Source organism: Triticum aestivum, chromosome 5B (assembly GCF_018294505.1).
Source record: "Triticum aestivum cultivar Chinese Spring chromosome 5B, IWGSC CS RefSeq v2.1, whole genome shotgun sequence".
NCBI lineage: Eukaryota > Viridiplantae > Streptophyta > Magnoliopsida > Poales > Poaceae > Triticum > Triticum aestivum.
Window position 1 is genome coordinate 40,589,625 of NC_057807.1, and position 16,767 is coordinate 40,606,391.

A 16,767-nucleotide genomic window follows, 5' to 3' on the forward strand; every position below is an offset into this window, starting at 1 on the left:
TCATCTAAATGGACCAAGCCCAACATTGCAGCCTTTTTATTTTTGGGCCATGGCCTTTTTATGTCAACAATTTCATTTTTTTCTTTTTTTCTAAATTGGGTTCACTAGTCAGGTGGGTCTCCATTGTCAGGTTCTACTACTGGGTCCTAGCCGTCAGGGCAATATTCTTCATTGTTTTATTTCACGCAAATAAATACCTATTATTTAAATTGGCACACAGAAAACACACGAAATACTTCAAATATTATCAACCATCAAAATGCTACATCATATAACACACATACAATGTGATCAGCATCAAGTTTACAATCATATAACAAGCTCCACAAGTGTACAATCACATGAGCCAGGTTCTGCTACATCATACACACATACGAATAGGAGCAGTATAAAGGGCTTCATTAATACAAAACTTGACAGTTGACAGCAATGTTAGAACTATGCTTCCTCCAACTTCTTTGTCCTGATGCTCACAAAGAAACCTGAAAGCCCAGCATCTGCACGTTACAGAACAAAATGTTTATTTACAAAATAGAAGTAAATATAACAGCATATTTAACAATAAATAATAGAATAATGAAGTTAATGAGACATTTTAGAATCAACTTGACACTTGACAGTTGCATTGGACACATCCAAAACTAAAATTATACATAAATGCCTAAATTCCAATGCCCAATGCCTCAGTTTAGTAAACACTAAGCATGGTATAGTAAAGATTTAACACAACCAAAACTGAAATCATTTAATCTATCAAGCAACAATGATGCAGCACAAAAAAAAGAGAGATGCACAACGGAGCAGCATCATATATCTCACAATATGGATACTGCCAGCTCACCTAAGAACTTGTGGTGGCCGCCGTACACAACCGCCATAACGCCGGTCACCTTGTTGATCTTGTACTTGAAGTACTCTAACTGCAGGTTGTTCCATTGCAGCTCGGTATTTGCTCAACCAGAAGTGTACATGCATCAGGGCATACATATAATATTCTAGTCAATATTCTCAGCTAACTGTGATGTAATGAAAATAATTACTTCAGGACTTGGGGTAAAAATTGATTTTAGACATCAAAATTAGCAGCGCTCATTTCAACCATGTTCAGATAAACTTGAGGTCAATTAGCAGTAATGATATTAGTAACAAGCTAGGTGTGTAACTGCTGTCAACACCACCACCACCAGAGGAACGCAAGATAAGCATCAACACCACCATGATCTTGATATGAGTCACCCCATATCACCAGAGCATCACAGGAGCACATATATGAAGCAAGTACATGTGGGCAGCTACTAACAGACCCTAGAACCGCATGAATTTATCACCAGAGAGCTCCAGTAGGAGTTGATGCTTTGTTACAACATCTAGCAGCAACTAGTAGAGCCGCACATCCAACCCAAATCATGGAGAAGGCCATGCAGGAGCTACATCAAAGAAGAAGTTACGGGGAGGTTGTAGCCGTAGTAGAGGCTCAGCCACACCATGGCTGTGGTGTGACCATCACCACATCCGAGAGGGTCTGGAAGCCGCTGAAGCACCACCACGGTGACCAGGACAAGCGCCGGGCACAGTGGCGCCATCGCTGCAGAAGAGAGGGAAAAATGACAAGATGAGATAGTGTTCATATCATTAGGAAGAAATAGGCCATTGTATATCTCACATAAGCAGATCTGCTACTATGCACAACACAAGCACCCACTTGCACTTCGTATATTTCTGTATCTAGGACACCCAGCACTCACAACACTTGGGCTAGTCTAATGTATAGACCTGTTTGCAATAGGAGCAAATGGAACTGAAACAAAAGTAGCACATGAACAAACATCGAAAGAAATAGAAGGATGACCTTGTGTGGTGGCTGGGGTGGACGACGGCGTCCTCCTTCTCAGCTCAGGCGTCCTCCTGCACCAAATCGAACAGAAAAATGTTGAAGAATGTCGAATAACTAAACATACATGTATATATATAATATAGAAGCAACAGAAGCACATATATATATATATCCTATTTCTTCCACAAAGTGTGTATATAGATAGGTCAGATTTTTGAATGCATTGTTGTTGTAAAAAAACAACTATGTTGTTGAGGAATTTGACTAGATTTTAGATATGTTAAGCAGAGGCAAGCGTTTTCCCACAATCAATCAACCTGCTGCGTTTTCCCAAATCATCACCGAAAACAACACCAAACAGACCATGCGATTCTAGCCATGCAAGTCCCCAAGTCGTACAGCCATTCACGCATGATACGAGTGACCCTATGAGCGATAATCCAGCCGGCTGCCACAATAAGCTAGCAAGACATTTACACCATAATATGAAGCAAAAAGAGCAATCCCAATGTACAAAGAAATTGTACTGATTCCATGAAAACAATACTAGGTACGACTGGAGATGCATAAAGAACAACTAGGTACGACTCACCCTAGATGCATGCATGCATCAGCATCCATACTTGCAGTGCATTTAGTAAAGAACAAATAACTGTATTTCCCAAAGTGTATAATAGCTTTGTGAAAAAGAGGATTGTATCAGTAATACACTTTTCACTGGATCAATGTATGCATGCAATTCATCCAAGCCGACCATGATGCTAATTCCTACTCATGTTGCTAGCACATATACATACATACACACTAAGAACGAATTAACAGGCACATAAATGAATATCCCCTGGATAGCATGGAATGAACTACTCACAGGCAATTTGATAGGACAAGTACTAGTGATAACAACCCACGAAATCCTAACAGCCGCAGAAACACGCACACTTCAACCGCCTGAATACTGGTGAATAGCAAAGTCTATCCATACTTGACACACGAGCAAAGCAATGTCAAGTTCATCTCAGATGTGTGGTTCATGACAGCTGTAGCAGTTAACAAGATTACTGAGTTTTAATTTGTGGAAGCAAGGAAACAAGCAATAGAATGCCTATCTCGTTCACCACTAGAGTAACAGCAGTAGCAAATTTAGTCAAGCATGTGAGTAAGTAAAAGATGTAGATCAGCAGGGAATCAAACTAGTTCAAAGAAATCTATAACCAAATGTACAGTAACAATCATCTAGTATTAATCAATGGTTTTGCTTTGATGCAAATTAGATGAATTCAAGGATAATCTATTATGTGACAGTAGAGGAGTGAGTGCTATTGTACAGTTAGAAAAATGCTACACATAGAGTGGTACATATATACATTCAGTAACAGGTGTAGAACAATAAACAGAGCAAGCAGGGAAGGTTGGTTGGTGAGTCAGACTAGCCCTGCAATCCAACGAACATGACGACGCTGGGCTTTCCCTTCTTGGGGTTGAAGACCGGCTTCCCTGGATCCAGCATGTTGCAGAGCTCCCTGAAGGCGGCCTGCAGCAAGTAAAACACAAGGGCATCAGCTTCCTCCCGACCAGTCCCCCCTGGCACGTGTGTCCCTTGATCAAATTAGCGCAGGAAATGAATTGAGGGAGGTGGAGCGGGCGGGACCTGCTGTATGATGCGCCGCTTGTTGGTGCCGGCGACGAGGGTCTCGAGGTTGACGATCTTCTGGACGTCGGACTGCAAGAGCGCGCCGGAGATCTCGTTGAGGCACTCCCCGAGCACCTTCTCGTTGATCGCCGTGGCGTTGCTCATCTGTGCAAGCGCGCGGGAGATGCTCCCGCCTAGCTACGCGAGCACCATCTTGGCTGGGCCCCCGGGGGGTCGAGCCTCATCGGCGGCGGGTTGGGGTTCCGGCGGCGGTCAGGGGCAGCGCGCGGTGCGATCTGGGAGCGGGCGTGGGGAAGGGGACGCAGACGGGAGGAGAATCGGTCGGGGGAGATGGGGAAGATTTTGGTGGGGGGTGGGGACTGGGGAACATGGTGGGGATTGAGGGAGAGGGACGGTATCTGCGGGACGCGATGGACGTCGCTGCGGGACGCATCGAGGAAGGAGGTGGTGGCGGGAAGGGAGGAGGTGGCGGCAACGAGGAGATGAGGGAGGCGGTGGATGTGGCCGTCGCCATGGCCATGGTCGTCCCATGCGGCTAGGTTGGTGGGCGTCGAAGAGGGCAGAGCACAGTCGCCGCCACCGCGCCGGAATTGGTAGGAACGCCACCCTCGAAATCCTAGCCGTGGGAAGGGGTTGGGGATGAGCTATCAGGGACACGAGAGGCGGATCTGGCCGAAGGGGAGGGAAGAGCGGAGGCAGGGGAGCTCGAATCTGGGCTACGCGCCGGCGAGGCCCGCCGGAACACGACGGAACAAGAGGCTTAGGAGGCGGCGGCAAGGGTTTCGGGGGAGGGATTGTTGGTGCGTGAGGGAGCGAGGGCCAGAGAAAGAAAGGAGGCAGGGAAAGAAAGGAGGCAGGGGGTGGATGGAAAACATTCACGAGTAGAGCTAGGGTTTCGACTTAGGTGGGCTTGGGGTTTGTGTGGTGGGACGAGGACTGACGTTGGATCCGCGAGCATCCGATGGTGTTCCATGCACGATCCGCGTGAGACGTCCATGGACCAATCAGAATGCAGTACCACGTTATGACCATTTAAATTGGTCGTAGTTGACTAAATAGCGTGTTAAAATCATATCAGCTATTTTATGACCTGAGAAAATTCAAAAAGAAAATGAAAAACCTTGTCATTGTGTCACCAAATGTGAATAAGTTTTCAGGAAAAGTAACAAACATGAAATAAGATAAATATCTTTAAAAATGTGTCATGAGAAATGATTTTTTTGGCAAAAAAAACATCTTCCATTTTTTGAATGTCCAAAATGAGATTTAGCCACTTGACTTTCGCCAGACGGGCTTTGACCAGTGGACTCTTCCACCTGGTTGCGATAGGTCTGCCAATAGCAACGTCCCCGAACACGGTCTGGACCCACCCCAACACTAGATTTCATCCGGTTCCACATCACCCGCACCATCCCCCCTCTAAATGACGTCAGCACTGCCTTCCGTGGAGGGGGGCACACCACGGAGACCCAAGACAGGCGTCTACACCTGCAAGAACACTCGCACACATGCATCGGGACCCGTGCGATGTTTCGGTGGCATAGCTACACACCGAAAGCCACCCCGAATCCCAGTTGAGCAGTAGATCTAGATCTTTGACTTTGCTGGACGGGCTTTGGTCGGTGGACTCTTCCACCTGGTTGCGATAGGCCAACCCATAGCAACATACCCAAACTCGGTTTTGACCCAACCCAACACTAGACTCCCTCCGGTTCCACCGCACCAGCATCATCCCCCCTCTAAGTGACGGCGGCACTGCCTTCCATAGAGGGGGGCACACCATGGAGCCCCAAGACGGGCGTCTACGCATGCCATAACACTTTCACACATGCATCGGGACCCGTGTGATGTTTCGGTGGCATAGCTACACCCCGAATGCCACCTCGAGTCCAAGTTGACCAGTAGATCTAGCCCTTTGACTTTCGCTGGATGGGCTTTAACCGGCGGAATCTTCCACCTAGTTGCGATAGGTCAGCCCATAGCAACATTCCCGAACACGGACTAGACCCAACCCAACATTAGATTCCCTCCGGTTCCACCGCACCCGCACCATCCCCCCTCTAAGTGATGCAACCACTGCCTTCCGTAGAGGGGGCCCACACCACGGAGCCCCAAGACGGGCGTCTATGCATGCCAGAACACTTTCACACATGCATCGAGACCCGTGCGATGTTTCAATGGCATAGCTACACCCCGAAGGCCACCCCGAATCCGAGTAGTCCAATAGATCTAGCCCTTTAACTTTCGCCAGACGGGCTTTGACAGCTGGAATCCTCCTCCTAGTTGCAATAGGTCAGCCCATAGAAACATTGCAGAACACGGTCCGGACCCAACCCAACAATAGATTCCCTCCGGTTCCACTACACCCGCACCATCCCCACCCCTCTAAGTGACGGCGGCACTACCTTCCGTGGAGGGGGCCACGCCACGGACACCCAAGACGGGCGGCTACGCATGCCAGAACACTTTCACACATGCATCGGGACACATGCGATGTTTCGGTGGCATAGCTACACCATGAAGGCCACGCCGAATCCTAGTTGACCAGTAGATATAGCCACTTGACTTTCGCCGGACGGGCTTTGACCGGTGGACTCTTCCACCTAGTTGCGATAGGTCTGCCAATAGCAACGTCCCCGAACACGGTCTGGACCCAACCCAACAAAAGATTTCATCCGGTTACACTGCAGCCGCACCATCCCCCCTCTAAGTGACGGTGGCACTGCCTTCCATGGAGGGGGGCACACCACGGAACCCCAAGACGGGCGTATATGAATGCTACAACACTTTCACACAAGCATCGGGACCCGTGTGATGTTTCAGTTGCATTGTTACACCCTGAAGGCCACCCGAATTCCAGTTGACCAGTAGATCTAGCCCTTTGACTTTCATCGAACGGGCTTTGACTGGTGGACTCTTCCACCTGGTTGCGCTAGGACAGCCCATAACAACATGCCCGAACACGGACTGGACCCAACCCAACACTAGATTCCTTCGGGTTCCACCGCACCCGCACCATCTCCCCCTCTAAGTGACGACATCACTGCCTTCTATAGAGGGGGGCCACACCATGGAGCCCCAAGACGGGCATCTACACATGCGAGAACACTTTCACATATGCATCAGGACCCGTGTGATGTTTTGGTGGCATAGCTACACCTAGAAGGCCACCCCGAATCCCAGTTGACTAGTAGATCTAGCGCTTTGACTTTCCCGGACGGGCTTTGACCGGTGGACTCCACCTGGTTGCGATAGGTCAGTCGATAGCAACATCCCCGAACACGGTCTGGACCCAACCCGACAATAGATTCCCTCTGGTTACATCGCACCCGCACCATCCCCCCTCTAATTAACGATAGCTCTGCCTTCCATGGAGGGGGATCCATACCACGGAGCCCCAAGACGGGCGTCTACACATACTAGAACACTTTCACACATGCATCGGGACCCGTGCGATGTTTCGGTGGCATAGCTACACCCCGAAGGCCACCCTGAATCACAGTTGACCAGTAGATCTAGCCGTTTGAGTTTCACCGAACGGGCTTTGGCCGGTGGACTCTTCCACCTGGTTGTGATAGGTCAGCCCATAGCAACATCCCCAAACACGGTATGGACCCAAACCAACAATAGATTCCCTCTGCTTCAACAGCACCCGCACCATCCCCCCTCTAAGTGTTGGCGACACTACCTTCCACGAAGGGGCGTCTACGCATGCGAGAACACTTACACACATGTATCAGGACCCGTGCGATGTTTTGGTGGCATAGCTACACCTCGAAGGCCACCCGGAAGGCCACCCTAGCCACTTGACTTTCGCCGGACGGGCTTTAACTGGTGAACTCTTCCACCTGGTTGCGACAGGTCTGCCAATAGCAATGTCCCCGAAAACGGTATGGACCCAACCAAACAATAGATTTCGTCCGGTTCCACCGCACCCGTACCATCCCCCCTCTAAGTGATGGTGGCACTGCCTTCCGTGGAGGGGGGCACACAACGGAACCCCAAGACGGGCGTATACGCATGCTAGAACACTTCCACACATGCATCGAGACCTGTGCAATGTTTCAGTTGCATTGTTACACCCTAAAGGCCACCCCGAATTCCAGTTGGCTAGTAGATCTCGCCCTTTGACTTTCATCGAACGGGCTTTGACCGGCGGACACTTCAACCTAGTTGCAATAGGTCAGCCCATAGCAACATGCCCGAACACGGTCTGGACCCAACCCAACACTAGATTTCCTCGGGTTCCACCGCACCCGCACCATCCCCCCCCTCTCTAAGTGACGACAGCACTGCCTTCTGTGGAGGGGGCACACCATGGATCCCTAAGACGTGCGTCTACGCATGCGGGAACACTTTGACATATGCATCAGGACATGTGCGATGTTTTGTTGGCATGGCTACACCTAGAAGGCCACCCTGAATCCCAGTTGTCTAGTAGATCTAGCCCTTTGACTTTCGCCGGATGGGCTTTGACTGGTGGACTCCTCCACCTAGTTGTGATAGGTTAGCTGATAGCAACATCCCCGAACATGCTCTGGACCCAACTCGACACTAGATTCCCTCTGGTTCCATCGCACCCGCACCATCCCCCTCTAATTGACAGTGGCTCTGCCTTCCATGGAGGGGGATCCATACCACGGAGCCCCAAGACGGGCGTCTACGCATGCTAGAACACTTTCACACATGCATCGGGACTCGTGCGATGTTTCGGTGACATAGCTACACCCCGAAGGCCACCCTGAATCACAGTTGACCAGTAGATCTAGCCCTTTGACTTTCACCGAATGGGCTTTGATCGGTGGACTCTTCCACCTGGTTGCAATAGGTCAGCCCATAGCAACATCCCCAAACACGGTCTAGACCCAAACCAACAATAGATTCCCTCTACTTCCACCGCACCCGCACCATCCCCCCTCTAAGTGTCGGCGGCACTACCTTCCATGAAGGGGCGGCCATACCACGGAGCCCCAAGACAGACGTCTATGCATGCCAGAACACTTCCACACATTCATTGGGACCCGTATGGTGTTTCAGTGGCATAGCTATAACCAGAAGGCCACCTTGAATCTCAGGTGACCAGTAGATCTAGACCTTTGACTTTCAATGGACGGGCTTTGACCGGTGGACTCTTCCACCTGGTTGTGCTTGGTCAGCCCATAGCAACATGCCCGAACACGATCTGGACCCAACCCAACACTAGATTCCTTCCGGTTCGACCGCACCCGCACCATCCCCCGCTCTAAGTGACGGTGGCACTTCTGTGGAGGGGGGCCTTGATGACCCACAAGTGTAGGGGATCTATCATAGTCCTTTCGATAAGTAAGAGTGTCGAACCCAACGAGGAGCAGAAGGAAATTATAAGCGATTTTCAGTAAGATTTTCTCTACAAGTACTAAAATTGTAGGTGATAGATAGTTTTGTGATAAGATAAATAGTAACGAGTAACAAGTAAACAAAGTAAATAAATTAGAGCAAGGTGGCCCAATCCTTTATGTATCAAAGGATAAGACTGGACAATTTCTTATAATGAGAAAGGAGCTCCCGAGGACACATGGGATTTATCGTCAAGCTAGTTTTCATCACGCTCATATGATTCACATTTGGTACATTGATAATTTGATATGTGGGTGGACCGGGGCTTGGGTACTTCCCTTACTTGGACAAGCATCCCACTTATGATTAACCCCTATTGCAAGCTTCCTCAACTACAAAAGAAATATTAAGGTAAACCTAACCACAACATTCAACATATGGATCCAAATCATCCCCTAACGAAGCAACGCATAAACTAGGGTTTAAGCTTCTGTCACTCTAGCAACCCATCATCTACTTATTACTTCCCTATGCCTTCCTCTAGGACCAAATAATGGTGAAGTGTCATGTAGTCGACGTTCACATAACACCACTAGAGGAAAAGACAACATACATCTCATCAAAATATCGAATGAATACCAAATTCACATGACTACTAATAGCAAGACTTCACCCATCTTCTATCACTCACAAAGGATATTCATGTTCATAATCAGAGGAGTAATAATATGCATAAAGGATCTGAACATATGATCTTCCACCAAGTAAACCAATTAGCATCAACTACAAGGAGTAATCAACACTACTAGCAACGCACAGGTACCAATTTGTGGTTTTGATATAAGATTGGATACAAGAGATGAACTAGGGTTTTGAGAGTGTTCGCACACGAACACGTCACCGTGTACCCTCGACGCCGGGAGTTATGCACCGCAGCTCACGTCGAAGGAGACCCGCCGGAAGCGCGGTACGCAAGACAATCCGGCGGGCGCTTTTGTAGACCCGAAACCCCACACTCCCGGGAGGGACCCCGTCAGGGCGCGTGGCGGCTATGGGCTGCCCTAGGTCAGCCTGACCGCCCCTAGGTCATCGAGGTTCGCCGCCCTGCAGTGAAGAAGAATGAACGAAGAACGAGGAAGAAGAAGAACAAGGGAGAGAGATAAAGGTAAAGGTAAAAGATGATAAATTGATTGTTCAATTGTGTGTTGTTATTCAATCGGCCATCACCTCTTACATATATATGAGGCGGCTGGACTTTCTGTACAAGAAAAGGACTCAAATCCCGTCCAAAACATCAAAAGATAACCTAACTCATACTACCAGGGCCGGAACTTCCGGTCAGCCCGGAACTTCCGGGCTAAAATTACATCAAGTTGCCCTCTTGCACAGCTCCTGCAGGTTGCATATGGCTTCGGATCGCGATAGTCCCAAAAGCAAAGTTGTAGATCTTGCAATGTAGAAAAATTCCTTAGTTGACCACTTTTTAATCAGAGGTCATCTTGATGTCGATACTGGCCCCCCAAATCTGCAAATACTGTTAAAATTCCAGTTTTCGGGGTGCACCGCGTGCAAACTTTCGGTTTAGCCCGGAACCTCCCCGGAAGTTTTGCCCGGAACTTCCGGGGCAGATTTATGCAGAACACTGTTTTGGCTCTAAAATTTGCATACGGACTCCGATTTAGACGTTTCTTATATCAAAATCGATCATTTTGACAAGACGAAGACAATATGTGTAGAAACGTTTCTCATATGAGGCCATCTTGGGGGCGTATTCAGCCGAATAGTGTTCTGAATACAAAATCTCAGTGCTTCAAACACAACTTCGACCTTAGAGATGGGATCGGATGCCTATGGCCCAAATATCAAAGTTTCTCCTTTTGATGATACGGAACTTTCTCACTTTGAGCACTTTGCCATTTGAGGCCATCTTAATTAAGTTCTTGACCGTGCCAAAATCTGGTGTCAACACATGCCCCCCTGTTTTTCGGCAAACTTGTGTGCCGAAAAACAACTTGCATGATGCTTTTACTAAGGGCGATGTCAACACTCCATCGGCCATTTATATGTTCTTAGGGTGATATTTATATATCGTCCATTGCTTGTGTGAATATTTTGATGCAAGCTTGGGTGAAACTTTCCCAACTTTAATAACAATCCGGTGATAAGGTTCCATATATCAAAACCATCTTCCGAACCATATTGTTCACCCTTTCACTAGGACTTTGCAGATAATCAAGAATGAAGTTCCTCCAATCCTTACTTCGCCTGCATAAAAGTTTCACTAGTGGCCGAAGCGGTGGGCTTCGGTTCGGCCTTACCTATGTTGACAAAACCTAGCATCGGCTGTTGATAGAAATACAATACTCCATGGTTAATATAGTAGCCGGATGCTTGTTGTGCCAACTCTTTCAAATTGTCATGTCTAGATATATGAACAATTTTAAAGCAACCCAAGGTAAATCTTGCATCTAGTCATACCAAAAGATAAACTATAAGTGATTTGTCAAAACATTGATAACCCTTGGATATTTGTTGCAGTACTCATAACGAATCACCAAAATCCTCAATATGTTTAGCACATATGGCAAAAGATCCAAACCGAATAACATTGCATTTCGGCTTTGATTATTGTGCAATAAATATTTTAAGAGGCATGAGGCTTCACAGAACAGTACTATATGGAGATGTATAAACAACAGCAACACCATGGCCATTGTTATGAATTCAACTATCAAAACCTAATCTCCATAGTAATTGTCTCGCTCTCCATTCAAACTAAGGACGATGTTAGAATACTACACCGGCCATGCATTGACATACTCTTAGGACGATAGGTAAATTATCAGCCATTACCATGTAAACTTCGTTCTAAGCAGATATAGCCGAAACAAACAAACGTAATATCAAATCAAGTATTTCAGCCCTTTGGATCAGCAACAAACTTGTAGCTAACCAAATGTATATTGACTTGGTAATAGCCTTTAATGATGTAAGAAATTATATTGCATCCATGGATTAAAATAAGCCCATTAAGGGTTACCAATCATACCTTATGATGAATTCCATGGCATAAACATTAATGTCATAGTCGAAGAATATGGATAATGTGTAGACCGAAGATGCTGAAACCTTCGGCTTGGTCCTTCATAGTTTTCACTCTTTTCATTCTTCACATTTGCCGCACTTATTGTAATGCAAGCTTGCACATAATTCTTATTTTGAGCACTTCCTTTGGGAACCCATGCCATGTTCCTATCTTCAAGTTCTTGTGCACTAAGTTTTTGTAATTTCTTCTTCTGCCCATATGATAAGCCGACTGGGCATCTTGGCTGTGATTCTGTTTTAAGCAGTGGCAATTCTTGTTTTACCTTGTGCACTCTCAACTTCTTTTCTTCAGATTTGGCACTCTGATTTTTATCAATTGATTGCTTCACTTCTTTGCCTTTTGTAGCCAATGTCAACACTTTAATTGACTCTTTGTTATTTGAGATCAAATCTGAAGTAGCACACTTACGACCATCTCTTTTCACGCGGTAAACTTGCTTTACCACCTCTTTCTTCTTCCTTGAGCTCTAGACCGATTCCTTATGATTGAAACGGTCTTTGAGGCATGATTGTTCAAATGTTGATCTTCTTGGAGCTGCATAGTATTGGTTAGATGGTCTAGAATAAGATGGAGAATGTGCCCTTGTATCATACCTTTCCCATGATGAATATGTATCTATATGAGCATAGGGAGGCATCCACGGCATTGGCATTGGCGGCCCAAAATAAGGATATGAATACGTTGCATTAAAATTATCACTTTGCCAATACCAATCCTCATATTTGCGCCTTGGGGGTGATCTTTGTTTCTTTGCATGATTTGGCCGATAAGCATTCTTCTCTTCACTCTTCTTCTGATATTTATCCAATAGTTCAGCGAAGGTGATTTTTGATCTCTTACACTTGTGCTTATTTCGGCCTTTGTTTTCCTTTGGTTTGCTTTCATCGATCACTAGATTTTCTTGCTGCCCCCAGTCCTTGGCGTCTCCATTATAGCTTCGATGGAATTGTCACCCTCAATATTATGTTCATTATGCTCTTCAACAACTTCTTTACTTTAAAGCTTGATCCCATCACCTGCAGTTTTTACCTTCTCTTTAAATGGATCGGCTTGAAGTAGCCGATGCAAAAACTTTTTGCCATCGGGACCAATCGGAATAGACTGGTCATCTCTGGGTGTTTCAACAAACTTCAATCGTCCCTTTTCAATGGCCGATTTAACTATTTGATTAAACATGTTGCAATCCTCAAAATTATGCTTGGACAAATCATGCAACTTACAATACATTCGTCCTTGGATTGATGGCTTAACATGGTGATCAAGAATTGTCATGTAATTATTTTTCAGCAACAAATCAAATATTTGATCACACATGCTTGAATTGAAGGTATACTTGTTGTTTTCTAGCCGATCTTGATGTTTGAACGGCTGTGAAGATAAGCAAACGAATGGTTCAGATTTAGAATCTTCCCATTCGGCTATACATTGTGTTTTCCACTCTATCTCCCATGTCTTTGGATAAGATATTATATTAGCATCGGATTTCTCAAAAGAAATTAACCTTGGCTTTAAACTTCCGATACAAAAATATTTAGAACACACACGTCTCATTTGAGACAAAGTGCAAGCCAAGTAAGAAATAAGCAAAGCTACCCAACTAGATATGAACTTTAGATAAAGCAAAGGGGAAAGCTTTGGCCACTACAATAAGTCATTATCAGTCTTTATAAATGGTGCAATGGGTTGACTGATATAGTCTATAACAATTTTGTTGCTAACAAGTAAATTATCCTTCTTCATTGGTCTTTCAAAATTACTTATGAGAATTTTTCTTATAGAAGCATCGACAATAAAGTTGCGACCAAATCGGAAGATAGGCAAGTCACTTGCTAGACATACCTCTTCAATTACGTTGGGAGAGCATGATGGTTGTATCACTTGAATAATACTTTGTTCCACTTTTGAATGACTCTCCAATGCCTTGGCATCCTCTTTTTCTTTGATAGATTCGGTACACATACTATATGATTCGGCTTTTTTAATAACCGAATTAACTTTGTTATCCGAATCACCACTCTTTCTTTCTTTGATTCGCAAGGTTGCTTGTTCTTGTCTAAATTCAGCAAACATTGCAGCTAGTCTATCTTTAAGCTTTTTTCGACCAATTTCAGCTCAATCTTCATCGGATTGCCCCCCAATACTTTGAGACGCTTTCAGTAATGGTGTGTTGCCGAAATTCTATAATTGTGCAGGGGTAACATGATATGCTACGTTACTAGGTTAAGACAAAGGCGCTCTGGTAGAATTCTCACTTATTCGGCCATGAGCATGAAGGTGCGGAGCCGAATCACGAATATCTACAATTGCGTATGGTGCCGAAAAATTCGTAGCATGAGGTGTAGCATATGATGTTTGAGGGTAATTGGCCGAATAACTAGTAGTGGCATGGCCAATTCCGCTATCCACCGGCATGTTTGGATTAACATACTGCAAGCTATTTGCCGATGAATAAAAAGTTGAAACACTTTGTTGCATACTATTGGAAGTTCCTACATGGGGTGTCTCAACATGATTAACCGAACTCATCATGTTGTTCATCGGCATATAGATTTGTGGGGTTGCCGATGCATGGGAGTTGGGATACATATGTTGCATGTTGCTAAAATTATATGAAGTTGAAGCATGAAGATTATTCTGAATCGGCTGTTGCACATAATTAGATGCATGATTGATAAAACTAGGGCTAGCCGATACAATATGCTCATTAGACGATCTAGCAACAACATATGTATTATTTGCATCTACATAAGTGAATTGGGTATTCATGTTACCTTTGTAGATTGCAAACCCTAGATGACGATCTCTTCGTAGCAAGAACGGGCTGGAGACCGTTCAAAGCTTCGTCCCCAGCGGAGTCGCCAAAAAGTGTGTTCGCACACGAACACGTCACCATGTACCCTCGACGTCGAGGGTGATGAACCGCAGCTCACGTCGAAGGAGACCCGCCGGAAGCGCGGTACGCAGGACAATCCGGCGGGCGCTTTTGTAGACCCGAAACCCCACACGCCTGGGAGGGACCCCGTCAGGGCGCGCGGCGGCTATGGGTTGCCCTAGGTCGACCTGATCGCCCCTAGGGCCTCGTGGATCGCCGCCCTGCTACTAGAAGAACGAACGAAGAACGAGGAAGAAGAAGAACAAGGGAGAGAGATAAAGGTAAAGGTAAAAGATGATAGATTGATTGTTCGATTGTGTGTTGTTATTCAATCGGCCATCGCCTCTTACATATATATGAGGCGGCTGGACTTTCCGTACAAGAAAAGGACTCAAATCCCGTCCAAAACATCAAAAGATAACCTAACTCGGACTACGAGGGCCGGAACTTCCGGTCAACCCGGAACTTCCGGGCTAAAATTACGTCAAGTTGCCCACTTGCACAGCTCCTGCAGGTTGCATATGGCTTCGGATCGCGATGGTCCCAAAAGCAAAGTTGTAGATCTTGCAATGTAGAAAAATTCCATAGTTCACCACTTTTTCATCCGAGGTCATCTTGATGTCGAAACTGGCCTCGCAAATCTGCAAATACTGTTAAAATTCCAGTTTTCGGGGTGCACCGCGTGCAAACTTTCGGTTTAGCCCGGAACCTCCCCGGAAGTTTTGCCCGGAACTTCCGGGGCAGATTTATGCAGAACACTATTTTGGCTCTAACTTTTGCATACGAACTCCGATTTAGACGTTTCTTATATGAAAATCGATCGTTTTGACGAGACGAAGACAATATGTGTAGAAACGTTTCTCATATGAGGCCATCTTGGGGGCGTAATCAGCCGAATAGTGTTCTGAATACAAAATCTCAGTGCTTCAAACACAACTTCGGCCTTAGAGATGCGATCGGATGGCTATGGCCCAAATATCAAAGTTTCTCCTTTGGATGATACGGAATTTCTCACTTTGAGCACTTTTCCATTTGAGGCCATCTTAATTAAGTTCTTGACCGTGCCAAAATCTGGTGTCAATAGAGAGGAGATGGTGCTGGTGAAGATGTTGATGGAGATTGACCCCCTCCAGATGAGAGGATCGTTGGTGATGACGTTGGTGATGATTTCTCCCTCCCTGAGGGAAGTGTCCCCAGCAGAACTGCTCCACCAGAGACCTAGATTGGTTCTGCCAAGGTTCCGCCTCGTGGCGACGGAGTTTCGTCCTGTAAGCTTGCCCACGATTTTTTTCCAGGGTAAATGCCCTCATATAGCAGAAGATGGACACCGGGGGGCCCAGGAGACAGGGGGTGTGCCCAGTAGGGGGGGCGGGTGCCCCCCGCCCTCCTGGACAGGGTGTGGGCCCCCTGGTGTACTTGTTTCGCTCAATAATTCTTAATAAATCCAAAAAATATGTTTCGTGGAGTTTCAGGACTTTTGGAGTAGTGCATAATAGGTTTCCAATGGTTTGCTCCTTTTCCAGCCAGAATTCCAGCTGCCGGCATCCCCCCTCTTCATGGTAAACCTTGTAAAATAAGAGAGAATAGCCATAAGTATTGAGATATAATGTGTAATAACAACCCATAATGCAATAAATATTGATATAAAAGCATGATACAAAAAGGACGTATCAGGCCACACCATGGAGCCCCAAGACGGGCATCTATGCATGCCATAACACATCCACATATGCATCAGGACCCGTGCGATGTTTCGGTGGAATAGCTACACCCAGAAGGCCACCCCGAGTCCTAGTTGACCGATAGATCTAGCCATTTGACTTTCGCTGAACGGGATTTGAACGGTGGACTCTTCCACCTGGTTGCGATAGGTCAACCCATATAAACATCCCCGAACACGGTCTGGACCCAACCCAACACTAGATTCCCTCTAGTTCCATCGCACCCGCACCATCCCCCCTCTAATTGACGGTGGCACTACCTTCCAT

General features: G+C 46.3%; 1 protein-coding gene across 1 annotated transcript; it reads right to left on the minus strand.

Annotated features, from left to right (window-relative positions):
• Positions 1-3,260: 3,260 nt before the first annotated feature.
• LOC123115576 (signal recognition particle 54 kDa protein 2-like) lies at positions 3,261-3,629 on the minus strand. Its single transcript, XM_044536709.1, has 2 exons — positions 3,483-3,629; positions 3,261-3,365 (listed from the first exon to the last, which is right to left on the minus strand). The coding sequence occupies exons 1-2, from the start codon at positions 3,627-3,629 to the stop codon at positions 3,261-3,263; spliced, it is 252 nt and encodes an 83-aa protein (XP_044392644.1).
• Between the last annotated feature and the right edge of the window lie 13,138 nt (positions 3,630-16,767).